The 27,091-nt window shown below is 57.9% G+C and overlaps 1 protein-coding gene across 1 annotated transcript; it reads right to left on the bottom strand.

Moving 5' to 3' along the window:
• Nucleotides 1-375: 375 nt before the first annotated feature.
• THBS2 (thrombospondin 2) lies at nt 376-26,918 on the bottom strand. The gene is made up of 22 exons (XM_036104352.2): nt 26,651-26,918; nt 23,973-24,045; nt 21,988-22,544; nt 20,721-20,805; nt 17,849-18,045; nt 16,112-16,252; nt 15,462-15,558; nt 14,307-14,477; nt 13,906-14,082; nt 13,040-13,213; nt 12,550-12,677; nt 12,327-12,479; nt 11,673-11,891; nt 9,344-9,451; nt 8,576-8,735; nt 7,821-7,939; nt 7,010-7,244; nt 5,631-5,858; nt 4,946-5,217; nt 4,317-4,414; nt 2,938-3,077; nt 376-1,984 (listed from the first exon to the last, which is right to left on the bottom strand). The coding sequence occupies exons 2-22, from the start codon at nt 24,022-24,024 to the stop codon at nt 1,977-1,979; spliced, it is 3,519 nt and encodes a 1,172-aa protein (XP_035960245.1). The 5' UTR covers nt 24,025-24,045; nt 26,651-26,918; the 3' UTR covers nt 376-1,976.
• Between the last annotated feature and the right edge of the window lie 173 nt (nt 26,919-27,091).

Here is a 27,091-nt window from a genome sequence, read left to right as displayed (position 1 = left end):
ACAATTTATTTCCTGTTATTAATCCTTAAAGTATAAAAATGAGGCTCTAGCTAAATGCAGGGTTTCAGTGGTGAAATGTTGACCATGTGAACAAATAAATAAATATTTACAGTCTTTGGCAGAACAAATGAAGTTTCATCAATCTGGAAGAGAAGTTTGTTCAAAAAAACATAAATAATTTACCAAAAAGCTATGGTACATTCTAAATATTCACATCATCATCCCACAGAACTGTGCTGCTCGGCTAAGGGCCGCCAACACAGAAACCTCCGCGGTCTCCACGACCGTTACATTTAGTCCGGTCTCCCACACCCTGCCGTCCTGGGGACGCGGTTCTACAGAAAAGTGCAGCAAAACAAAAAATCACCCTCGAAGGAAGCAACAAACATAACTTTATCAAATGAAATGTGCAAGTTAAGACAAAAGTTATGGATCCTCTCTACTTTACATAGACATGAGATCGCCATCGACAGAAAGGGGAGAAAGATTTGCCCGCCTCAGACAAGACACACTTCTCTTCTTAAACCCCTTACGTGGAGTGAGATTAATATTTCCTGTAGGAAGATCATGCAATTTAAGGCAAAAAACAAACACACACAAACTTGTGTCTATTGTTGTATGACTGATTAATGGGTGTGTCTGGCAAGGCTTATGCTGACTTTCCGCAGCCTTCCAAGTCTTCAGTCCTACGTGCAGCAGACGGGCAATGGGAAGAGGCCGACTTACAGCTACTGATGACAGTGTCAGTTCAGGTTCCACCACAAACTCTTCACTATCACCGACTAGTCCCCTCCGTTTTTAGCACGCTTTATCATGACGACATACTGTTGTAAAGCTTGTATCTTGACAGGAAGGTATTTTGTTGTAACTGTATCTTTATATTATCATATATGCGTTATATGTTTATTCCGAGTAATTGTGCGACACGTGTAACTTGACATATTTAAAATAAGTTACTGGTGAATGAAGCTGCATCTACAGTCATTTAATAAATATTAACAAAACAGTTTTAACTGGAGCCTTGGTGGAAAGTGCTGCCAGATTAGGTAAAAGCCACTTTGGCATCGTTTCAAAGCCTAGAACAGGCAGTAGATGCTGGGCGCGTCCGGCTGTGTCCGCCCACTGGTCCGCTCTCTGGTAGCAGAGATCGGCAAGGCAGCTCGACAGGAAGCCGGCAGTGAGGAGGCACAATCAGGGGACAGCCGGGGCGCTCCCTCCAGCCTGCGGGGTGCGGTGGTAGCCGCCCTACCGGAGGCGCTGCTGGGCCCACGTCGGGACCCGCTAGCGCCGCTGTGCAGGCGGGCCCCCCTCAGTCACAGCCGCACCTCTGCCAAGTACGCGGGCCTCCGCGGGGGGCAGGGGCGTGGGGGAAGGGGCTTCCGTTTGTTCTCGTCATTATTGCTAATGTGCCGATTAGAGGGCTGGCTCCCCACGCGTGCGACCGGTCTCCTGCCCTCTCTGCCCCCACGGCACTTCATACTCCAGCGGCCCCGTCTCTGGGGTCGACCGAACGGGACCACCGGCTACCGCAGAGCAGCTCTAACCCAGGAACGGAAATGGCTTCAAGCACTGAAAGTCGCGGAGCAATATTTTTCCTGCTTAATTTATGATAATGGCTTGCGCACAATATTCCCTTCAACTCCATATACACATAAATACAATAAGTAATTACATTTTATGTAAACGTCATTCTTTTTAAACAAACAAGAAAAAAACGATGTAATGCCATGCTCAATTGTCACTGCACAGAAAGTCTCGCGCGTCATCAAGCTGCCTTCTTGTAGTGGGCTGGATGTCCACCGACACTGATCCTCTGAAGGCACTTGGGCTCAGGGTCGATGATGGTGAACGACCCTCAACGTCAAGATCAAGGACAGGAGCTGCTGCTAAAGACAGAGAAGCTGGAAGCACCAGCACATGGTGGGGTCTAGGTAACAGCATCTACAGTACATGTCTGGAAGTACAGCAAGTCTTGCTTAGACATCTACAAAAAGAAAAAAAACAATGAGCGGAATTATGACGGCTGGACCGTGGGTTTTGTTTTCTTTTATTTTGTTCTACCTGTAACCTAAAGCATCATCTTAAGTTTTTAAAAATCCACAATATGGACGGATGTATGAATGGTTGGATGCATGCGTGGAAAGAAGGAAGGGAACGTGTCATGTCTTGAAAGACAACCCAACCGACAGAAAAAAAACACATCACCAGAAGCAACGTTCTCATGTTCCCTTTCTCGCTTTATGTGTAATTTTCAGTGTGTGATTGTTGAGAGGTACCTCGGAGCCTCACTGACCTCATGAGTAGGAGGGGATATTTTCACACACTTATGAAAGTATGGGGTCAGACCAGATGGGAGCAGCCTTCCAGGTCTGCAATATTGTGATTCAAATACATTCTTCGAGAGATAACTGCAGAGATCCCCCTCCCTGCTTGCTTCTTTCCTCCCTCCCCTCCCTCCTCCTTCTTCCTTCCTTCCTTCCTTCCTCCCTTCCTTCCTCCATTCCTTCCTTCCTTCCTTCCTCCCTTCCTTCCTCCATTCCTTCCTTCCTTCCTCCCTTCCTTCCTCCATTCCTTCCTTCCATCCTTCCTTCCTTCCTCCTTTCCTCCCTTCCTCCCTTCCTTCTTTCCCTTTTTTTAGCAAAGGTAACAATCTAAAATGCCATTAGAGGTCCAGAAGGTATACAAAATGTACACAGCTAAAGGATAGAGCACAATGTGAATAGGCAGAGCCTGTGAATAATTGGAAAGTGTTTGTTCTACCAAAGGAATTCACATTCAATTTAAAACAAATAGATAATGAAACAAACAAACAAAAAAAAGCTGACCAAACAAAACAGTTGCTTATTGCCCTAATGTGCTGTGTTTATAAAAGGAAAGTTAAAATGCATGTCCCTTCCCCATGCTCTGTGCCGCCCACACAATGGTGTTCTCACCCACCTCTGCATTCATATTTGAGGTCCGAGAAATAGACCATTTCTTGAGAGAAGACAAACAGACCCAGCCGCCCACCAGCGTAGGTTTGGTCGTAGACTGGTCCTGAGTCCGCCATGACCTGCTTTCCTTCATGCACTAAGACTCTGAAAACAGGGCGCAGGAGAAAGAAAGAGGGCGTGAATGCCGGGGGGTGGGAGGTCAGCTCTCTCCTCATGTAGCCAGCAGCAGCAACAGGTCACGGGTCCACGACCCCCCACTCCCCGTAACTGGCCCCTCAGCCACAGTCGGAGAGCTCTCGGTCCCGAGCTCCAAGAGCCAAACATCTGCCCGGTGGAGGGAGGATCACTTCCAGGCCCCTCTGCCTGGGCACCAGGTCCCCACCACCCGGGCCACCCTCCCCGTGGCCTGCACATGGTGTCGAAGCCATGCATTCACCTGCACCGGCCCACTAGGCTGGGACTGCGTGGTGACAAGGACGGGGCTCAACCCTAGTGCCCGAAGCAGGACTGCATGCGCTAACCCCCCGCCCCCCCGACAGGAGGGCGGCTCGTGGGCGAGGAAAGTCCACGCCCAGACAGCGCGTCTGTGCTTTCCCTGCCCTGGTCCGCTCGCTCACGCTGCAGACACACAGTCCTGGCCTCCGTGAAGAATCCAACCCAGCCCTGCCCTTTCTAGCCAAGTTTAACTTTGCAAAAAAAAAAAAAAATTTTTAAATCATTCACATTTGTTTTCATCAAAATCAATTACAAAAGCTGCCATGCCAAAAGAGCAAAATACTGTTAGCTTGATATCTGTGAAAGTTTTATTTGAAGATGTGTTTTAAATTCAGCCATTCACATACCAGAAATAACTATGAATCTGTTCTCTGAATGAAGAACATGTTAATTTTGCAAAGATGCAGTTAATTTGCACTTTCTGGGGACGTCTGTGTGGCTCAGTTGGTTAAGCATCTGCCTTCGGCTCAGGTCATGGTCCCAGGGTCCTGGGATCGAGCCCCGCATCGGGCTCCCTGCTCAGGGGGGAACCTGCTTCTCCCTCTCCCGGTCCCCCTGCTGTGTTCCCTCTCTCACTGTCCCTCTCTGACAGATAAATAAATAAAATCTTTCAAAAAATAACGTATACTTTCTGTCCTTTGCCCAGAACATTCATTAGGAGGAAAGATGCTCATCATCCTCCGAGTTACATGAATAAGACAAGTTTGATTTTCTCCTCTTCCATAGATTTTTTTAATAAGTGATGTGCAGTAGAAGATGCAGGATAGAAAGCGTGAAGCGGAAGAGACCGGAGGACAGCATGTGAGTTAGAGTTCCCACTGGCTGGTATGTCTTTAATGCTCAGACTTGCGTCCTTGGGGGAAGGAGCCGGCGCTGAGCCTCGCTCACCTTATGTAGCCCGTCTTGGGCCTGTGGGCCAGATGCCACCTGTAGGCAGTGTAGTCTTTCCAGCCGATGTTTCTGGGGTCGTGCCATAATGTACGCACCTGCGGGAACACATCAGTCAGAGTCCAGCTGGCGCCTGAGTGTTGACCACGCCTCGCAGCGCCACATGGGAAACAAAGACGTTACTTTGCAATCCATCCCTGCGGCTCTGGCAGCCCTGAGCCCGACTGGTGGGTTTCAAGGCCTAAATCTCTCGTGTGGCTCGAATCCACCGACAGGGAGCAGTGTGGTCCCGAGCTAAGAGCCATGGATTCAGGGTCTCCACCCTCTGCTGCCTCAACACGGGGCCTTCAGCAAAACACCTAACCTTAAAACCCAGTTCTCCCTATCTCTAGAAACGTGTTTAACTTACGAGAGAATCATCAATTGTGTTATAAAAGCACCAGGCCTGGCATCTTCAGTCAGGTAGATTCTCCATAAAAGAGGGTTAAAACCAGCGTAACTTGAGTTAAAATTGATGACAACATGGAGGGGGCATCTTCGGATGGGGCGTAGCCTGCTCTCTTGAGAAGCCATGGTGGCTGCAGGGCCAAGTCCAAGGGCCCGGCACCCGGCTGCCTGGGCATCCTCACCTGACCCTCGGTGTTCCCAGTATGCCACAGGGCGTTCCTCAGGTGCTCGCCGGTCCCCGTGGTGGAGTTCACCACCTTGAGGGACACGCCAGAGTAGCCGTAGGCCCGGGTGGGCTGGTCCTCCCAGTAGGTCTGCGTGACCTGCTTCCACATCACCACGTAGAAGCGGCTGCTGGACTGGTAGCCGAACACGAAGCCGGCGTAGTCATCGTCCCGGTCGGTGTTCACGTAAAACGTGCCGCTGAAGTCGACAGACCCAAACTCATCAAAACCTGGGTGCCAGGGAAACATTCAGTGGTAGGATTCAGTCAGAAACGGCCTTCAGGGAAAGGCCGGGATTAGCCCGGGGTCAGTGGATGCAGATATTACGAGGTTCACCTCGGGGTCTGCGACCCGGACGTGACTGACAAGTGTGGGATTTGATATGTTCAGACCCCACGTGCAGTGTTAACTGAGCTTTACTGTATCATGGAACATTTCATAGACCAAATCCATAAAATAAATGGCATACTGGCATGAAATTCCCAATGTGTGACTCCCCAGTCCCTCGTCGAGACCATTTAGGCAGACGTGGAAGGACAGGGACTCCCGAGAGACCTCCCTAATCTGCCCCACGAGCCTCCCGCGTGCTCCCTGGGCACCTTGTCCCCAGGAACCAAGGACGGCGCAGATCTCCAAGGCTCACCAACAGCAATGCCGGGGTCCGAGTTGGCCGTCTGCACCAGCTCTTTGCCTTGATGGCGAATGACCCAGTTGGGGTCGATCTGAGTGGTGCCCTTGGGATCCAGGTGGACCATCTGGAAGTTCCTGAAGTCAGTTTCGCTGATGGCACTGTTTTCGGGACACACGTCATCGATGTCTGGGATGCTGTCATTGTCAAAGTCGTCCTTGCAAGCGTCCCCACGCCCGTCCCCTGCCGCCAGGAGAAGCAGGAGAACGAGAAAACAAAGTAGATGGTTTGGCATCTGCCTTTCTGGAGCATCCTCACACGCTTGCTGGGATGCCCCGAGGGTCCCCACTCGACACTGGGCCGCGGGGCCTGGGGGCTCTCAGCTAGAATGACAAGCTGAACTTGCAGCTTTGCTTTCTGATAGTTTTCAGAACTTCTATCACGACCTTTCTTCATCATCCTGCCCCAGATCTTCGGATTTAAAGCAGAGTTCTTACTCTATAAATGACTTTCCCTGGGGAGGTTCTTTTTTCTGGAAGCTTCTTTCAACTTGTCAGTGAGGTGGTAGAAAGAGTGGGGGTGCGCGGCAGGCCCAGACCGCCGGCTGCATGCGGGGGACTGCGGCCCCCACAGCGGCCCGTGTGCGGTAAGCATGACCACCCCCAGGCCGATGGAGGCTTCCTACATTAGCTCGTTTGGGAGCCAACTGCTTCAGAAGGAGAAAAAGGTACCAAGTTCAGCTAATCTCCTGTCACATTCTGGGAACCAGTAACATGCGTCCACCAAGGGGGACGCAGGCGCACACGCCCGCATGCATGAGGACACGGGAAAGCCCTGCGCGCTCTGGGCGGGCCGGCCCCGCCCCCCCACACGTCCCACAGGGCGGCCTGAGCGGAGCACCGTGGGTCCAGACAGGCTTCCCGTGTCCCACTGGAAACATCCACGTGGCTCGGGGGGGAACCTGGAGCCACCCTCTGATCCCGAGTGCCCGTGCACGTGTGAGTCACGTCGGCTCAGACGCCCACACCCCGTCTCCGCTCCTGGAGGCCGAGCAGGGCCACACGCACCTGCCGCCAGTTTCTCACGCTTCCCCAGAAGCCCCGAGCACGGCCTGCTCCTCATTATCTACTGGAGACCCTCCCTGGGGCCCCAATCCTGCGGCGGCCCCCTGGGTGGGGTCAGCTGCCTGGAAAACCAGTCCCTTTTCCTGATAGTTCACACCCACCATTTTTTGCTTGCTTTGCCCTCGAAAGACTAAGTCCCAACCCTCACTGTCATGACGCCGGGTCCCCACCTCATCCCGTCTGTAACGGGCGCCTCTCTGCAGAGACGGCCAGTAGCTGTGGCCCCTGCCCCCGTAGACTTGGGCCATGGGCTCCCCGCGTGGCACCTACCATCCGAGTCCTCCTGGCCTGGGTTGGACACCAGCCGGCAGTTGTCCCTGTCGTCAGGGACCCCATCATTGTCATCGTCCGAGTCACAGGCGTCACCCTGGCCGTCGTGGTCGTGGTCAGCCTGGTTGGCGTTGGATATGTAGGGGCAGTTGTCCTGGTTGTTCTGGTGGCCATCCTCATCGATGTCCTCGTTGTTGTCACACTGGTCTCCCACGAGGTCATTGTCCACGTCGGTCTGGGGGACAGAGCAGGACCCATGCTGAGCGCCCACCCAGGGTGCGGGCCTGGGCCGCCTCGTGCACCTGAGCGGCTGAGCCCCGGGGAGGGCTGTCGGCGTCAGGGGGCGGCTTCGGGACGCTCCACCCTCCACGACTGCTCTCCACAGGCTCACGTCACGAAAAGAAGACCAGAAAGAATGAACGCCACAGAACCAAGTGCCTTTCTGACGTCATCTGCGACGGGATAGCCCAGGCACGACCGCGATGCGTTACGTTCGGTGTCTTCCGAAGGCAAACCTGGAGAAGCCCGTTCCCATGTCTGCTTCAGGGAAACGGGAAGATAAGTGGAAGGAGGCACGGTCCCTTCAGGAAGGGCGGCGAAGGCACCCACGCATTTGGCCCTCGGCCACCGAGATACGAGAGTGAAGCGCTGAGTTCAGAATGTTTTCAATTAAAATTACTGAAAAGCCTCTGCTGTCACTCGTTGGCAGAGCTAATGGATAAGCCATGAAGACACATCTATCTACGGCTGATAAGGTCCCCAGGCCCCCTTCTGCCCGTGGACGCAGCAGATCGAGCACGTGGTCAGTTACCTGGTCGGGGTTGTGCACCAGGGGGCAGTTATCACAGTGATCGCCCACACCGTCCCCGTCCGTGTCTCTCTGGTCAGTGTTGTAGACGTAGGGACAGTTGTCCCGCTCATTGAAGACATCTGTGGGTATTCCAGGGGAAAACGGAAAAGGCACAGGGCTTTTCCTACTGCACTAAGCAACTTCCAGCCAAACTTTCATTTCACACAAAAGGACCTAAGATTACGGTGAAGTGTAAATATTATTGGATTCGTGGAAGAACATATGTCAGACTCTGAGCTTAAACTAGAGCCCCCTTCCAGGGCACCAGCCTCTCGCGCGGAACGTGACCTGGGGGACCCTGCGGGCAGCTTTGCCACGGCCGACTCATGAGTTGTTAGAAGTAAGGGCATGGGGGGAATATCCTCGGACAGGGAGGCAGGCGCTGCCGTCAGACATGTCTCAGAGGCGCGATCTGGTGAGGAGATGGGACTGCACTCTTGGGGCTCTGACGGGGGTAAGCGCGAAGGACACAGGGCGCGGGACTAGGGGCCTGGGTCACAAGAAGGAAGATGCCACGTCTGCAGCTCTATGAAGGGAGGTCCTGAGGCGGGCGACCCCCCACGGGCCCCAGGAAGGACGGGTCGGGTGAGGTTGGGCTCCCGCAGGAACAGCTAAGCACCGTTTAATCTCGCGCCCGCCGGCTCACACCACGCCCACGGGAGGACGATGCCACTCCCGGTCGTGAACCCACGTCTACGGCCAGGAGCAGGACTGACCGTCCCCGTCGATGTCCACGGAGCACGCGTCCCCCTCGCCGTTGTTGTCCGTGTCGATCTGTGCAGGGTTGTGCACATACGGGCAGTTGTCACAGCGGTCCCCGACCTCATCCTTGTCGTAGTCGAATTGGCGGGGGTTGAAGAGAAGCTGACAGTTGTCCTAGGGAAACGCAAGGGAAGGAGTCGGGACCCGCGTGGGAACTGCGCTGGGCTGCAAGTCGCGCAGTCCAGACGGAGCCCGTCACCCAGCCCAGTGCATCTGCCTCCCTGTGACAAAGACGGCACGCTGTGGGCTTCGTGGTGAGAGCAGGTACGTCGCATCGCGCGAGTGAGCTGGCGCGTGAGGACCCGGCCGGGGGCTCGGGGGTCGGGTGGGGGCGGCCGTGATCAGGAACCAGTGGCCTGTCCCGCTGGGCTGCACGGGACGTCACGCACGTCGGCAACACCTTCCTCAGAGGGCGCTAGCAGGTGGGCGTTGCGTTAAAGGCAAGCGCATGCCGCCTGGCGGGCCAGCCGCGCTCCTCCCCGGCCCCCGCAGGAGCGGGCCGGCCCTGTGAGCAGAGCAAGACGCTGGACTGCTGCAGACGTCCCAGCAGAGCGCCCACGGCCCGACGCACTGCTGGTCACCGCATGTCGCCCACAGCCCGCGCCCTGCCATGCGGCGTCGCGTGGGAGGGAATGCGGGCCACAGACGTGTATGGGGCCCGGGGTGGGGCTGTCCCTCCCGGCCGCCCACCCCGGAGGCCAGAGTGGCCCCGCGGGCCCCACCTTCTCATCGTCCACACCGTCGTTGTCATCGTCTTCGTCACAGGCGTCCCCGGTGCCGTCCTTGTCGAAGTCTTCCTGCCCAGAGTTAGGGAGCAGCGGGCAGTTGTCCTGCGAGCACAGGATGCACGCGAGTTACAGACGCTCAGGGGGCACCGCACTGGTGCCGTCCAGGTCGGGAGCCGTCCTCAGCGGGGACGCCATCCTGCTGCGGTGCCGCCAGACAGGGAAGCTCGCGTGCTTCGCCCAGGAGCCCCGGGAAGCTGCCCCCCGAGAGCAGGAACCTGGAGAGCGGGAGGGTCCGCCGCTCGGGAAGCCTGGAGCAGGGCCGAGCCCGCGGGCCCCTTGCTCCCCGCGACCCGGCTCACAGAGCCGCACTCACGCGCCCTCCCCAGCCCACAGGCGCCAGGAGTCGGGTGTGGACACCCGCTCAGAAACTGAGGCTAGAGTCCAAATCATCTCCCCGGTGAGCTCTTCACAGATGTGCATAACTGACCTAATTAGAAAAGTCATTTTGTTTGACTCCAGCGATGCTCTAATTCAAACCTGAGCTGCATTTCAGGTCTGTTCCCCCGTGCACCACAGAAGTCCCCGGGTGGCCTCCAAACAGAACAGACCCACCCGGGCCACGCCTGGAGCCAGCAAAGGGCTCCCCGGTGCCATCACACCCAGACCCCCCCAGTCCCACAAATGTGACGAAACACAAGCGCTCTCCAGCAAGTTACCACCTCAAGAAAGGGAGCCATGTGGAGCCGAGGATGCAGCTGGAACCACCCAGAGCTCCCAGTTGTTTAGACCCATAAGTTATGTCCAAACGGCCACAACCGCCCCAAATGGGAATGCCTGGATGGGTGGGGGGCGGGAGGCACCTGCAGGATGAACACCTGCAGGGTCAGGCCCCAGGAGTCAGCACCTGCGGGGTCAGCCCCCGGGGGTCAGCACCTGGGGGTCAGCACCTGGGGGTCAGCACCTGGGGGTCAGCACCTGGGGGTCAGCCCCCGGGGGTCAGCACCTGGGGGTCAGCACCTGGGGGTCAGCACCTGGGGGTCAGCCCCCGGGGGTCAGCACCTGGGGGTCAGCACCTGGGGGTCAGCACCTGCGGGGTCAGCACCTGCGGGGTCAGCCCCTGGGGGTCAGCCCCTGGGGGTCAGCACCTGGGGGTCAGCACCTGCGGGGTCAGCACCTGCGGGGTCAGCACCTGGGGGTCAGCACCTGCGGGGTCAGCACCTGCGGGGTCAGCCCCTGGGGGTCAGCCCCTGGGGGTCAGCACCTGGGGGTCAGCACCTGGGGGTCAGCACCTGCGGGGTCAGCACCTGCGGGGTCAGCCCCTGGGGGTCAGCACCTGGGGATCAGCACCTGCGGGGTCAGCACCTGGGGGTCAGCACCTGGGGGTCAGCACCTGCGGGGTCAGCACCTGGGGGTCAGCACCTGGGGGTCAGCACCTGGGGGTCAGCACCTGGGGGTCAGCACCTGGGGGTCAGCCCCTGCGGGGTCAGCACCTGGGGGTCAGCACCTGGGCGTCAGCACCTGGGGGTCAGCACCTGGGGGTCAGCACCTGGGGGTCAGCACCTGGGGATCAGCCCCTGCGGGGTCAGCACCTGGGGGTCAGCACCTGGGGGTCAGCCCCTGCAGGGTCAGCCCCTGGGGGTCAGCACCTGGGGGTCAGCACCTGGGGGTCAGCCCCTGCGGGGTCAGCACCTGGGGATCAGCACCTGGGGGTCAGCACCTGTGGGGTCAGCCCCTGGGGGTCAGCACCTGGGGGTCAGCACCTGTGGGGTCAGCCCCTGGGGGTCAGCACCTGGGGGTCAGCACCTGGGGGTCAGCCCCTGCGGGGTCAGCACCTGGGGATCAGCACCTGGGGGTCAGCCCCTGCGGGGTCAGCCCCTGGGGGTCAGCACCTGGGGGTCAGCACCTGGGGGTCAGCCCCTGTGGGGTCAGCCCCTGGGGGTCAGCACCTGGGGGTCAGCACCTGGGGGTCAGCCCCTGCGGGGTCAGCCCCTGGGGGTCAGCACCTGGGGGTCAGCACCTGGGGGTCAGCACCTGGGGGTCAGCACCTGGGGTCAGCACCTGGGGGTCAGCCCCTGGGGGTCAGCACCTGGGGGTCAGCACCTGTGGGGTCAGCCCCGGGGGTCAGCACCTGGGGGTCAGCACCTGTGGGGTCAGCACCTGGGGGTCAGCACCTGGGGGGTCAGCACCTGGGAGTCAGCACCTGGGGGTCAGCACCTGGGGGTCAGCCCCTGAGGGTCAGCATCTGGGGGTCAGCCCCCGGGGGTCAGCACCTGGGGTCAGCCCCGGGGGTCAGCACCTGGGGGGCTGGCGCCCCAGCCCTCACCTTAATGCAGTGGTATGTGGCGTTGGTTGCACAGACCAGGTTCTTGTTGGGCCAGCCGTCCAGGTCCGAGTCCTCCCCGCAGATGAGCCCGTCGCCCGCGTAGCCCGTCTGGCACTCACACTTGTACATGGGGTCGCTGAAATGCCCCAGGTAGATGCATTCCGCGTGCCTGTGGCAGGCGTGGGTCTTGTCCTTGCACGGGTTTTCAGGCTCACACACCTGCGGGAAAAGGGCCACATGGTGAGGACACACGGAGACCCCACCCCTCACGTGCAGGGTCTGAGGTGGGCGCTCGGGGACGAGCGCAGGGGTGCAGGGCCCCCCTCGGTGCTGCAGGGACAGCAGGTGCCGGGCAGGCACCCAGAGACTCGGAGCGATGCTCTCTGGGGGTGCTTCCCAGCGGCTCCAGAGCAGGACCGGCAAGACATCTGAGCCCACGGGTGACCGTGGGCCGTCCTCGGGCTCCTTGCAGGAAAGCTCCGCTCCCCCCACCCCCCCGCCCGTCCTGTTGGGGTGGTGGACAGGCTCCCACAGCCCTCCGCCTGCCCCAGGGAGGCCGCCCGTTCTCCTCCACACCCCCTCTGCCTGGTGCCCTGGGCTCTTGCCGACGGATTTACAGCCTTTCCGCAGCACACATGGGGCCGGGCTGCTCACCTGCTTCTCGGTCCTGGCCGCCTCCAGGCCGACGCCGAAGGGCTGGGTCCCTTTGTAACGAGGGGGGCACGGCAGGCAGTGGAAGCCCGGGTTAGTGTTGACGCAGCGGTGGGCTTTGCTCGTGGCGAAGCAGACGTCCGTGACCACGGAGCACTGCGGGATGTGCAGGCGTGAGTCCCGCCCCCGGCTCCGCGGGCGCCCCTCCCCCGGGGCGGGCACCCACCTCATCCAGGTCCTCACAGTGCATGCCGTTGCCCAGGAAGCCCACGGGGCAGGCGCCGCAGGACCAGGAGCCGTCGGGGAAGCTGCTGCACTGGGCCCCGGGAAAGCAGGGGTTGGACAAGCAGCCGTCTGCGTGGGAGGACGCAGGGGGGTTAGCTGGGGCTCGCGGTCCCCGAGCCACGCGCGGAAGGACGCCCCAAGGGGCTCAGCTGCAGGAAACTGAGCTACTCAGGGAGGCCGGGGGCGCCCTGCAGTCACACCTCCAAGACTAGATCCTGGACGGTACGAACACGGAAGCTACACGGGCACGATGGCTGTCATCACGCAAACGCTCCCTGCTGCCCCGCGCGTGTCCCGTGTTTACATAGGAACGCTGACGAGCTCGGCGTCAGGGCGTCAGGGTCCCGGCGCGAGCCCATCTTTCTTGTCTGTCTTCCTACTGTTCCGCCCTTGGTTTTCTGCTCGTGTGCCTGCCCCCGCCGCACACCCACCTATGGGGCAGCTCCTCTTATTGCACATCTGATGCTCCGTGACGTCCCCCACGCAGTCCTTGCCCCTGTGCTGCGGGGCGGGGCTGTTGCAGACGCGCGTCCGCTCCCGGATCCCGCCGGCACACGTGACCGTGCAGGCCGACCACGGGGACCACGGGCTCCACCGGCCGTCGACTGCAAGCAGAGAGCGCAGAGCGTCAGCGGGGGAGGCGACCTACGCGGGAAGAGCCGGGTGCAGCGGGGGCTCCACACAGGGCTGGCAACTCGGGAGGGGTGTGTGCCGTGGCCCTAAGCTCGGGGTAGTGCAGACGGCGGATTTCGGTTAGGGTGGTTTTCACCTCTGGAAGAGAAATCACACGGGCTGGGAGTGGAAGCTGACGGCCGGCTGGGCCCTGCCGCGCAGGGGCGCCGAGTCAGGGAAGAGCTCACGTTCGTTTTAATGGACAGCTTAAAAGCGAGAGGAAGCTCCCTGCATTCTCCTTTCCGAGGGCTGTCGTGCAGGGCATGAATGGGGCTTCTGGAAGGTCTCTGGGCACCTGCCCCCTGGTCTAGCTGCACAGCAAGCCGTCCCCTGAGACCCACCGTTCCGGGCCATCCACAGGGCCCCCAGAAAAGGGCACGCGGAAACAGCTCCCACGGTTCTGGCTGATGTTCCCTTAATCGTGGATGAGCTCAGGCAAGGTCAGAGCCCGCAAGCGATTGGATTCACCCCAAAGCCCGCTTCCAGTAAGGAGCCAGCCAGAGTTCAATGGCGCCTCGAGGGCTCCATCCCGGTCCCGATGCTGCCGGGCAGGGGTGGCCTGGTCCCGGAGCCCGTGTCCCCACTGTCTCGAGCGCCCGCTCCCGCCCTGCCTCACCCCACCTACTTGGACATGGGGCGCCCTGGCAGCCCTTCGTCTCGCGGCCACTCCCTTTGCAGTTCTTGCCCCCCATTTGGGGGACCGGCGAGTTGCAGAGCCGGATGCGCGTGATGTTGCCGATGCCACAGGTCACTGAGCAGGACGACCAAGGCGACCAGTGGCTCCAGCCCCCGTCCTGCCGGACTAGCACACGGACAAGGACAAGGACGTCAGGGCGGCCGCTGCCCCGGCGTTCACTCACGCACAGCGGTGGGGGCGGGGAGCACTAGCAGGGGAAGGAGCTTCACCCCGCAGGAGCCCCCGGTCAAGCCTGAGGGGCCCCAGAAATGCAGCTCGTCCCCACAGGCCCCAAGACCCAAAGGCTGGCGACACCGACCCCACCCCCCAGCCCCATGCCCGACACTCACTGCGATTGTCACACTTGCCCAGGCTGCACGCCCGCGTCTGGATGGACGGCCCCAGGCAGGTGTTGCTGGTGACGTCACAGGACCGCCCTCTCTGCTGGGTGCCCGAGCCACAGCTGGTGGAGCACTCGGTCCACTCTGCCCATGGGGACCAGCCCTCCTCGCTGTCCAGCGCTGCGGGCGAAGCACAGGGCCTGTCAAGCCTCTGCCCAGGGTGGCCGCGGGACGGGCCGGCCCGTGAAGGGCCCGCAAGGCAGAAGCCGTGTGCTGGGGAAGGCGGGCGTGCGGAGTACACCCTCCCCCGAGGCAGGCGCCCGGTGGGGCTCACCCCAGTGACCCGACGTCCACACCTGGGTCAGCGCTCGGGGCTGCCTTCCCGGGCGGGATGGAGGGGCACGTGGGGATGCCCGCAGAGCGCCACAGAGACCACGGGGTCCACCGTCTGCGCACTGAGCCCCACCCATCACCCGTGTCAGGGAAGGGGCCTACACATGTCTTAGGATGGTTCACAGGAGAGAGTCCAGAATCATGTCTACATGGGGCTTTATGGGACTTACTAAGATTTAGTTTGCTTCCATTTTAACCTCCACTGCTGAGTTACATATGATAAGGAAATGTTCCAATTTGCTTGAAATTACAGGTCACCAAACTTAGCCCCAAATAATTTAAATCGGGACCAGTTAAATGAAAAGGGAATTTCCTGCAAAGAAATTCTTCCGAGAGAATTACAATCTGTAAGTAAGAGAAAGACAGTAACTTCCTGCGAGAGATCTGGCTGGTGAGCGCCAAACGCAATGCTTTCCCGCGGTCGTGCCCGGCGAGGATTAAAGGTCCCAGAAAGCAGGAAACCAGACGAGAATAAGGCCACGGAGCCCGCTCTCCACGGCCTGGAGCGCCTCCCTCTAGTCACACGTGGGCCCTGCCTCTCGGGGTCGTGTTGTCATCTCTCGCCGCGCTCTAAGGCGCATCAAGCACTCGCACGGACACGGTCTACTTTAATACTGTCCGTTTTAACCATAAAACTAACCCCGTGCAGTGGGCAGATCGCAGCCCTCCTGCTCTCGCGTGCAAGGCCCCGGGCCGGAGGCGGCTCTGCAGGTAAAGCCTCGGGCTCAGAGCAGGAGAGCAGGCGGCGCCCCGAGCTCCGCGTGCACTTACAGCGCAAGCAGGATGGACAGCACTCTCCTTCCACAAAGGATGGGCTGGCGCAGGGGGCCGGGGGGCAGGTGATTTGGTGGCAAATGGTTTTAAATTTCTGCAGGCAGAGAAAGGGGTCCGTGTAACACTCCTTTAAAAGAACAAGCATTGGCGCGAGCGCTGCATGGGAAGGGCAGGGAGGATGGCTGTGTCCGTCCTGGCATCACAGACACTGGAAATAAAGGTGGGCCATCCGCGCACCACGGGCAGGAGGGCCAGGTCTGTGCGCACTGCGGACCCCGAGGCCGCCATCGGTGGAAACGGGGCCCGCTGACCGAGGGGAAGAGGCTAAGGTACCTACGATCACCATGTGGGCAGTGACCTGCACCCCCCGGACTCCGCGGAGCCACCTGGGGTTACACGCGCTGGCCGGCTCCACCCCGGCCGCCTCCCACCCCCCGTGGGACGGTCATTCACCTCCTGGAGTTCGGTTTCCTTTGTGCGGAGCGGTGGGATTGGCTGGAGCCTTACTTACGGTCAACGCCGCCCGCACGGCCCCCACACCGGGTCTGCTGAGGCAGCTGCACGTGTTCTGTGGCTCGCCAGGGAAGACTGGGGGTGCGGCCACCCCGCGCAGGGCCCCCGAGAGGAGGAGCGTCCCCGCGCCTCACCTTGCAGGTGCACTTCGTGCAGCTGTCCACCACCCACGTCTCATTTTCCGCGAAGAACCGGCCGTCCTGCCAGCAAGCGGACATGTTCCTCGTCTTAGGCAGGCCGCCGATGAGCTCCCAGAGGAACTGGTTATCGTTCGACTGGAAGGTTGAGGGGAACGTTTCAGCGTAGACGGATACAACGCACCCACTCACCATGCTCACAGACCAGAAAGAACGCGCCTCCTTGACCGAAGAGCGCCCGCGGTCTGGGCTAGAGCCGCCAGCCCTGCGGGAGGCAACGCAGCCGCCTGGTTGACGTGGAACCTCCCCCAGGCAGGGCCCCGCGGCAGCGACCGTGGCCGGGCAGGCCTGCGGCCATCGCCTCACAGACGGTCGGGAGCTCGCGGATGCTGCACGCCTGCCCGGGGGGCTCCAGCCCTGGGGCCAACTGCGCCTCGGGGCCCGGCGGCCGGCGGTGCGGGACGGGGAAGGGACCCTCCCGGCCAAGCGCCACTGAAAACTGACACCCAATTTGTGAATTCACACATTCTTCCAGAAACGACAGGCCCGGTCTGAGAACGCAATGGCGAGGATGCGCACAGACCTAATTCTTGCTGTCTTGGGGTACAGACTAGAAGAATGATCAGGTTTTGAACAAAATCAAGTAAGTGAAAGTGAAACACCCGACAGGTGTTTCTGCCGCTCCCCCCGCTGATGCGCTATGGGCTCCCCCCGCACGCGGGGGCTTCTGGGTGGGGTCACAGCCCCCTGAGAATCCCCAGCCTGTGACCTCGGCCTCGAGGCCGCAGACCAGCAGGGGAGGCATGGGTCCTCTCTTGCCCCAGAATGCACAGAAACACTCTGTCCATGAGGTCTCGGGGAGGTCACACGTGCCCCACCCCCGAGTCCAAGCTCAGCAAACTTGTCCCAAAGCCCTTTTCATCCCCTCCTGCCTGGGCGGCTCCCGGGTCTGCGCGGCGAGGCCTCCAGCGCCCCCCGGGAAGACTCTCCCCTCACGTGGCAAGAGTGCCCACAGAGCAGGCCTCCTGCCTCCGAGTCCCAGCTTCCTGCCCCACGCAGGGTGGGCGTGGTTGGGACTCCTGCCCCCCTCCTGCCCCAGGGCCACATACACGCTGGAAGTTTCCAGAAGGCGCCCAGCCTTTGCCACGAGCCCCTGTAGCCGCGCACATTGTCTCTACCCCCCACAGAGTGGAAACTGAGCTGGCCCCACCCCATCCTGGGCCACGGTCGGAACGTGGCTCCAGGCCCTTTCCTGGGGGGCAGAGGGTGAGAACGGGCACCCCCCCACCACTGAGCCACTCTCCAGGCAGGAGGAGACCCCAGACCTGCAGACCCTCCGGGCCGTCCCCCCTGCTGCCTCTCTCCCTTCTCGTGGGCGCCACGATGTTCCCGTCCCGAGCCAGCAGAGAGCACATCGCAGGGGGGCTGGCTCCCGTCACCCGAGTCTCTGCTTTCTCCCTGATACGCTGGGCGCCTGGCGGGTACCTCCTGCCCGTGTCCTTACGGCCCAGACCTCCACGGCCGGTCCTCGCCGCACCCAGGCTTTCCACAAAAGCACCTCCTTCTCCCTCAGAAGTTGAATCTGCTGGGGACACGAGCGTCCCCTGCTTGAGAACCGTCCCGAGCACGTGGAGCCCGTGGGCCTCAGTGATTGAGTTCTCTGCCCCCGACCTGCCCATCTCCCTGCCCGGCGGCTCCGCCAAACACCCCAGGAAGCGGCCGGCCCGCACCCACCACTTTCCGCAGGTTCTCGTGCAGCTCATTGACGATGACGTGCAGCCCCGACAGCTCGGTGATCATGGTGCCCAGCTCCTCACAGGAGTGCTCACACACCTCCAGCCTCCTGTGCGCACCTGGGCCCGTGTACTCGGGGGCCACCTGCGGGCTCAGGTGCAGAGTCTCTGTGGTCTCACTGATGGTATTGGCTTCAGCTGCGGGAAGCACAGGGACCTCGGTGAGCGCGGCCTGGCCACGCGGAGGTGGTGCCACGGAGAAGGCCGGGCCCACGCCGCGCGGGCGCAAGGCCCGCCCAAGAACAGCGAGTGACGGCACCGCGTCCATCACGGCCTTGCTGGTAAAACAGGACTCTGCCCACTTGGTGACACCTGCCAACAGCGCCTCGGACAGCCACCAGCCGGGCGGCAGTGACGCTCAGGAACAGGGCGGGAGCGGAAGCCCGGAGCCTGGCTACTGTCCACGCACACGGGGCGGACCTGCGCCCCGCGAGGGACTCTGACGAGAGGAGGCGATCTCCTGTGACAGCCCCGTTCTTCCGTCCCCACTGGATCTGCTTCCCACCACATGTTCTCGGGAAATCCGCGGCTTCCCCCCAAGCTCCTCGCTTGCCCATTTTTCTATTCCAAACACCCTATACGTTGTCCACTTGCTCCGCGTCAAGGCGGATTCAGCTGTCTTCACGCTAATCAGCGGCTTGTCAGACCTCACCAGCCCTCCCTCGCACTCACGTCCTCTCTCTGTCCACCCTGCGGCGTCCCCTGGAGGGAAGGGCAGATCCCTCAGACACTCAACCAGGGGATCCCCCTCGCTGCCCCTGTAAGCTGCACAAACTCTGGGGTCCCCACCACAGGACGGGCTAGGACACAAACTGGAAACGGACTTGGGCCAGTCCAGAGAGAGGGGCCGTCCCCCGCGGAAGCCAGGCCGGCCTAGACGTGGCCGTGCCCCCCACCACGTGAGTGTCACGGGAATAAGATGCCCTGCATCTCTTGGCGTCTCACTGCTGAGTTACACCTTGCGAACATGATCATTCTGCTGGGCCTCTCGCTGTTGAGGTTTTATTACTTGGTCATAAATCCTTGCCCCAATCACACTGACCTTGGGAGCTCCCCCACCTTGCTGGTTGGACGGGCACATACCCCACAAACATAAACATACCACTCACTGCACACGGGTACCAGATTAAAAACTGTGAAGCACCCACGAATGTGCCCCGCGGCCCACCACCGCCTGATTTCAGACAGACCCCAGAGCAGCTCCTCAGGATGGGACACCCTACAGTCACAGAGCACGATCCCTCTGACGAGACGCACGGCAGGGTCGCCTGTGGGTAGACTGGGACCCGGACTGGAGTCCCCTTCTCCTGCTATCGAGGGTGAAGGGTCTCCGCACCCCGCGGGGCTCAGCGCCTGGAAGGGTGCTCAGCTTTCCCGTAAACACAGCACAGCCCCCTCGAGTCAAGGCACCCCGAGAACCACTCTGTTTTCTCTGAGTCTGTGGAACTTTCCCACGCGGTTAGTGTCAGATGTCCATTTACTATCCTAGGTTTTTCTGAACTTTTTGCTTTTTAAAGACCACATTCCCCCCAAAAAAGGCAATGGCTTAAATCACAGGGACCAATAGTTGCCAAGTTAGCTGGGCTGGAGACGCAGGGGATGAGGTCTGAGCCCCAGTAGCTACTGCAAACGAGGGGCTTATAACAGGGGCAAGCACTACCAAGCTCTCTCCACTCCAGTGTCTGGCTAAAAATCACTCTCCGAATTCCTTTCCTGCTCTGTACTTAACTGACCCTCCAGGGGAAATGTGCAGATGGATAGGTGCACAGCCTCTGAGGTGACCCCCGGCCGGCCGAGCGGCGATCCCAGCGCCAGCAGGGCAGACACACGAGGTCCTGGCTCCTACACAGGCCAAGTGCTGCTCCCAGCTCGGGGGAGTGTGGGTCACAGAGCCACCGTTGAGCATTAGACATCACATCCTCCACGCTCTCCACACATCGATTGTAAGAGAACGATTTATGTGTCAGACTGTGCAGTTGACACAAAGAAGGGTCTCAATGACAATAACCCACGGGAACCTGAGCCAGGAGACCCGGTGGGCGGCCAGCCCATGGGTAGTCACACCCAGCAGCCATGGACCCCGGAGCCCCAGCTTCTTTACTGAAAAACAAACAAGCCCATCCCAGAGGCATTTTGAAGATTCACTGACATTGAGTTTAAAGAGCCCAGCAGACTGGGCTTCATAAAGTAAATGCTCAAGAACATGTTGTCAAATTACAGCCAGAGGCAAATGCAAAAGGCAATGAACACACGATGTGAGATGATCTGTCAATGGTCCCAACAGTGTAGATGTTTTCATCAATGGGCTTGTCAACGGCTGTGAGGAGCATGAGAAAACCCCCATGAACCTCATGGGGCAAATATCTGTGGTGTTAGCTTATAGAGATGGTCTTCACACATTAATAGACTGGAAAATTTGCATGTATTCCTGTTAAAATGCAGGGATTGGCTTTTTGGCTTGTAAAATGGATTATTTTGGATTATTAAAATATATTCAAAATTAATCGTTCAAGCAGTTTATCATTTGCAGATGTCAACATGTCTAAGTTGACCAGCAAACTCACTCAAAGACAATAATGGCACTTTATTAGAATACTTCTTCTTAAATCCCCACCAGCACCCCCCATGTACACACACCCATGCACACACACAGAGACCACACTCACACACGTACACACATGTATAGACACAGACACACACAGAGAGACTCATGCACACTCACACATACACACACACACCGCACACACATCATAGTAGAAATCCATCCAAGACAAGAAAGGAAACATGAAATATGTTATCCAAAGCACACCTACCTCCCTGACTTTGCTGACAACCTTTCTTGCTCAGAACATCTTCCGCTGAATTTTCAAACACTAAGTAGACATTCTGCAGCAAACCCTGGAAATACACATGAGGAGAGAAATAGAGCAGTGGACAAACATCAAATGTTTGAGGCTGAGCCAAGTGACATTTTGAAAATATAAGATGTGATCTTTAAATAGCAAGAACATTTCCTTCCGTGCTTTTACGCTTGCAGGCTTGAGCTCTCTTTATCGTGGGTTATCCCGCGTCCGTTACTGCTGAAGCTTTGCTCTCAGCACGGCATAGACCCGGGATCTTACATAGGAAGACAGGGGGGTGGCCCCAAGACACATGTGCTAATTCTGTCTTCCGAACATGTCCGGTCGGGTGCTCTGGGCTGCGCCTCCTTGGCAGGGGACTTGGCTGACTCCTGGTTTCTGGCTAACGGTCTCAGAAGTGCCCATGGTCTAATCACAGACGTGGTCTCTCAAAGGGGAGAGTGCCTTCCACCCCGTGAGCAGTCAGCAGCTCATTCGGCAGGGCCCACAGGACCTTCCTGACGGCCACCAGAGCCTCGTTCAACGACCGGTGAGGACTCTAGCCTTCTACTCAAAGAACTGAATTTAAAGACACACTGATTTCCAAAGAAGGCAGGTCTGGAGGAGAGCAATGCCCTGACGCCCTTGTGGTTCTAAACGCTTGTGGCTGTAGAAAGATCTTCCAAAAACTACTTCAACATGAATGTATTTTAAGATGAACATGGAGCTATCCCCTCATAAATCAACAGCCCTTTTCCTAAAAAGCGTGACCGTTAATCTGCTCCCCCAGCATCTCAGTGCTAAACAGGGAGCGGGCAGTGGGTTCCACATACGGAGCCTGGGATTGCCAGGACATTGATGCCTTGGTCATCAAATATGTCTTCAGTCTGGAAACCAGTGACCGTTTGCACAGGTAAGAAAGCACACCTGGGACAACGTGCTCTGCTTATCTGTGGCTGAGGAAGGCATGCACACACTCCTGTGCATGTATGTGTGTACTGGTGTGCGCACACGTGGATGCATACGGTATACACACGTGTGTGGCTGTGTGTGCGAGTGTGTACATGCGTGTGCGTATGCACATGTGACGTTTCTGTGTGCATGTCTCTGCGCGTCCGCACAGGGTGGCGTGTGTCTCCCAGGCTGGGCCTGACCTCTCCCAGCAGACAGGCCCTTGCCGGTCCGCTCCCAGCTCCCATTCCCCTGCCTCACGCGTCTGCCACGACCCTGCCGTACGTACCCTGAAGTGACTTTCTCGCGAAGAGCCCTTGGCCACATACATCCTGCTCTTTTCTGTCTGGAGCTGCTCATAGAAAGGCTCATCCAGCGTGAAGCTGTCAATCAGGTCACAGCCCACATACAAGCTGTAGGTCTCCCCGGTCACCTGCACGGTGACGTTCTTCCACTGGGAGTCAGCCAGGCCCACGTCCTCCAGGGAGATGACGTGCTGGGTGCCGTCTATCCAGTAGGTAAGGTCCAGCGTGTCTGCTGGGCCGTTGGAGACAATTTCGAATTGCCTCTGCGAGGTCCCGGGGCCCTCCAGAGCCAGGAGCGTGCCCCGGGACTTGGGGTCCTGCTTCAGGCTGGCCAAGAGAAAGAACCCCTCCTTTTGCTGCATGATCTTGGCGATCCTGCTGAGGTAATCTGCGTTCACTGGCGGAATGTAGTCAAAGCGGACGAAGCGATAGGCAGGCACACTGGGGTCAGGCCCCCGGAACTGCTTGGCCCCAATGGTCTTCCTGTTTATGTTGCTGATGCTGAAAAGGTTGAAGGCCATGTCCTCGTCCTGGCCACCGGCTGCCGGCGCGGACAGAACAGGGAGGTTACCAGCAGGCAGGGCGAGCGGGAACCCAGGGGGGGATTTTTACACGCAGGGAGCAAACCGTGATTTCATGTGCGACTGAGTCCGTGTGGCCTGGGGCGTCCCCGGGCTCCCCTCCCTTTCCACCAGGGTGCTAATGGCAACTTTCACATAAAACCATTATCCTCTCTCTCCGGACTGCTTCCCGAAGCGGGGCCCCAGAGACAGCTGCTGGTCACAGATCTTGCTTCCATCCTTGACTGTGCGGGGAGCATGCACCAGAAGGTAAACCGAGCACGTTGTCTAGATTAGCTGGCCTTCTCCACAGCCAGATTTCCTCGGGGGAGGAAGCACTGCCCCAAGGTGGGTTCCGCACACCTTCCAGAATCCGTCTCCTGCTCTCCCACCCAGATCCGACCCTTAGGTGGGGCCCTGTCTCTACCATTTGATCGCCCAGAAAACAAGCCTGCAAAGGAAACGGGCCTCTGTCCTTGCTATGGATGCATTACATGTTGCTTTCCTATAAAGATCATGTGACTTACACGCATTACATTGTATCTCTTTATTTTGCAGAAGTATATTCTGCTAGACTTACTGACTCGCTCTGAGACTGAGACAGTGGTGGGTCTCAAGTCTGCAAATCAATGGTTTTAAGTCACCATCTGAACGACTGGAAAGAAAAGTGATCGGACCGTCCCAAAATATAACAGTTTAAATAATTGAAAATAATTTACTGAACAGAAATTTTAAACGAAGCATAGCTTTCCATCTACTACGTGGCAAGTTCAAACATTATATTCACAGTGTTGCTGATCCAAGTGTGAATTCTACCACCTTTAATAGAGCCATTTGGCAATACATCAAAAATCCTTAAAATAATTCAAAACTTTGACTCAGCAATTTTACTTTTGGAACTTTTTCTAAGGATATAAACACAAATACTAGTAGAGATTTATTCACAACTGGATTCCTGGTGGCATTACTTATACTCATGATAATGAAGTAATGATGTAGATGGAGATTGGTCTAAAAATTATCAGGATTATCTTTTGATGGAACATTATACAGTCCTTAAAGACCATGTTGTATGAAAATAAACACATGGGAAAATATTTATGATATATTTTCAAGTAGGGAAAAAGTGGGAATAAAAGAGTTCTAAAGCACCAACCACCTGCAGTCTTACAAATGCAGCATGTGAAAAAAAAAGGCTAAATGTGCACAGCAAATGTTGTGTCTCTAGGTGAAAGAGTATTTTTCTCTAATACCTAGATTTTCCAAAAATAAGTAATTTCTTAATATGTGGACTCAAAAGTAAGTAAATATTTATTGAAAAGAAAGATCTGGATGTTCTAAGGAATGGCAGTCACGTTACCTGCTGGGGTCCGATAGCCCCAACAACCAGAGACGCTGTCCACACTCACCTTGCATGCCGAACGAGGCCCAGAGGGCGAGCACCACCAGCGTCCAGAGCATCCTGCCGTCCACCACCAAACCCTACGGAGGAATCAGACCCCCGTTACACAGGTACACAGCAGCAACTTTCCGTGTCGGCTGGAATTTTCACTCACATGAACTGTTTGTGCATCAGAATCAAAAACAAGTGGATTTGTGGGAAGTAAATGCTAGATAAGAAATTAGCTTTTCAAAGGGGGCTCTCCTGACTGTAGCTAGTTTTTATGGGAGTAGCATGTGTTGACAAAGCACCGTGCTAATCACAGTATTCACATTATTTGATCCGCATAGTGACCTAGGAGGCAAATACTGTTATTACCATCCCATTTTACAGATGGGTAAATGAAGAACCAGAAGAGTTAAGTGCTTGCCCAGAGCAACGCTGCTGGTGAGAAGTGCAGTCAAGACTTAAACCCAGGAAGCATGAATTTAGGAAAGTATCAGCATTATTTAGAAAATCATCTATGAAGACATCTTTGAGTGAATAGCCAAGAAAACAAAAGTTGTGCATGACTTAAATAGAATAAATATTAACTGTGTGCAGGAGAAGTAAATTTAATTGGTGTATCATAACCACAAAAAAACATAGCATTCTACTGAGCAATCACTTTTACTCGGCTCTTCCGTTTTCCTGCAGGCCTGTTTTTCCATTCTTGAGGATTTTCAGTTGGCGTGATTCAGACCAGCAGACGCTGGGCCAGAACTCAGGAGAGCTGGACAGAAGCCCGCTCCGCTCTTAACCCCTGCTCCGCTTTGGTGCTCCAGCCCCAGCCTCGTGTGCCGGCACAGGGGACACGGAGGTCCCTCCCAGCAGTAGGCTGCTTCGGGCTCTGGATCCAAGCCAGCACTGAGACCCCAGCCCCTCCCCTCGGAGGAGAGCAAAGCTCCTGAGCAGCTCAGCGCTGAAGGAAGCCAAGCAGCGCCTCTCCAGAAGGATCTGGTGAACTAGAAGCAGCCGTGCTCCTGGGAGGGAGGAGTGTGCCCCAGGAGCAGGGGCGGCTGTGCAGGCCCCTCGGGCCCCTCTGGAGTCTGGGCTCCGCGGCATGCAACCTCTCCACGGACACGTCCGCGGGCCTGGTTGTTTTCCAGCCGCGCATTGCGAGGAGGCGGGCCACAGCGGGCTCCGGGCCGTGCCACCGACGCCGGCCTACTCAAACTCCCACCTCAGCTTCGTCACCTGCCGAATGAAGAACGGTCGTTTGAAGCACCCACTGACAGGGTCACGGGGAGAACTGAGCTAAGTGAGTCCGTACTGTAAAGGGCGGGCGCAGCACGGTGGGCGCAGGCGTTTGCTGAACGCCCTGCACGGCTGTCCCCTGGACCACTCTCTCCGTGACTTTCCAGCGCAGTAGGGATGCCGCTATCTGGCTGCTCGAAGGGCTGAGATCCCGAGGAAGCGCTCTAGGGAACTCAGAAGGACACCGGGCACTCAGTGAGCACCCGTAAGTGGTCTCAGTGTCAACAGTGGTGAGTGCATCCGGAATGCCCCCCGTGTCCCCTCGACCAGATGCGTGCTGTCCGTCCCCTGCAGACACAGGGGGACGGCTGGCTCTGGCAAAGGTGGGCTCCCTCCAAAATGCACTTTTTCGAGGTCTGGAGGACCAGCTTCCTGAGTGTCGACTTAACCAGAGTAACTCGAACTCTGTTACTAACAAAACCAAACCTCTGGTCCCCAAAAGAAGAGTGTCACCGGGTGTCAGCACTCTGGCCAAATGAGTGAGGGGGTCACATCTGGTCTCACGGGGTCATGGCAAGACCAGGATTGGCTGGGACAGTCGCCCCACTTACTACGTGCTGTGTCCCAGACAACACGCAGTACAGACACACGGACGCACGCTGTCCTCACCGGGCACTTGACTTCCACACACTCTCCGTGTGTTTACGGCTCTATTTTTTCCAAAGAAAGACTTTCAAAGACTTTCTACAGCAGAATGCAATTAGAACACATAAAGATCTTTTACAATTCTTTTATATCAGCAATCAAAGCAGCAATAACTTTCCTGAGTGAACTCTAGTTCCGTCTGTCAGGAGGGACAGGGTCGCGTAGGAGCCCCCCCGCCCTGAGCCCCCCGCCCGGCCACACAGCAGCCTCCTGCAGGGACGCCCAGGCCGGACCTTCCTGTGCAGACCGGCCCCCACTTGCAACCACAGCTGGATTCCAGGGTCCTCACCCACTTGGTCCATTATCCATTAATAACACTCAGAGACACTTCTGAGCTCTTAATGATGTTTAGAGTCGGAGCCTCTATAATCTCTCTGATCCTGTTTTCACTCTCTCAGGAGGATTTTTCTGGAACGCCTCCCACACGGTCCCCTGTCCACGACAAACGCTTCTTACCCTGTAGCTGAAAACACGAGCCTGTGCCCAGGCTTGCAGGCAGGTACACGCGTGAGCGTCACGAGGACTGCCAGACAGGACGACCGCCCAGGAAGCTCCCCGCACGAGCCCCGCGGACAGGACGCTTCCCCGGGGCTGGCTCACACCAGCTCTGCTCGCAGCGGGGAGACGGGGTCTCAGACGAGCCCCACCTCACATTATCAATCTATGTGGCACTTTTTCCTTCTCCCTTCTCAGAAACCAGAACAGCCGTTTCCGAAAATTAAAGTACAATGCAATGACTTTGTAATAGTTGTATAAAGTCCTTACCTGGCACGTGAAGCAGCTGAGGCGAGGGCTGAGGCGAGGCCTGAGCGGTGCTGGGGGCCGGGGCCGGGGGACCAGGTGTGCGCCGTGCAGGACGCTCAGCCGTCCCCGCAGACGGGCTGGGGTCGGCGCCGCACTGGCCGCCCGGCAGCAGCGGCTGCTTTATATGCTCCGCTCTCCTGGGTGGTGCTGTCAGGCAGACACGGGAGGAAGCACGTTTAATTCATCCTTCGAAGGAGTGACATAATCCCCCTCCGACCTCGCATTCGCTCTGAGCACCTGGCACGCGGTGTTGGTGCCGCCCGCTCCGGCGGCCCTCCAGCTGGGGACGGCAGAGGAGGAGCCTCGCAAGAGGGGAGAGCAAGCACTCACTTCTCCTGTCTTCTCTCAGGAAATAAGATGCTATAAATACAACCAGCAAGATTGTCTGGAACTCCCCTTTTT

The sequence above is a fragment of the Halichoerus grypus genome, chromosome 9, assembly GCF_964656455.1.
Source record: "Halichoerus grypus chromosome 9, mHalGry1.hap1.1, whole genome shotgun sequence".
Classification (NCBI taxonomy): domain Eukaryota; kingdom Metazoa; phylum Chordata; class Mammalia; order Carnivora; family Phocidae; genus Halichoerus; species Halichoerus grypus.
Note: the sequence above shows the minus strand (reverse complement) of the source record. Positions and strands in the feature narration are given on the sequence as shown.

Excerpts from the sequence above, each read along its gene's own strand:
- THBS2 (XM_036104352.2), bottom strand. The coding sequence starts at position 24,024 with ATGCTCTGGACGCTGGTGGTGCTCGCCCTCTGGGCCTCGTTCGGCATG. Across the intron at positions 15,559-16,111 it reads GCACGAAGTGCACCTGCAAG|AAATTTAAAACCATTTGCCA; the intron begins GTGAGGCGCGGG and ends CTCTGCCTGCAG. Across the intron at positions 11,892-12,326 it reads CGGCCAGGACCGAGAAGCAG|GTGTGTGAGCCTGAAAACCC; the intron begins GTGAGCAGCCCG and ends CTTTTCCCGCAG.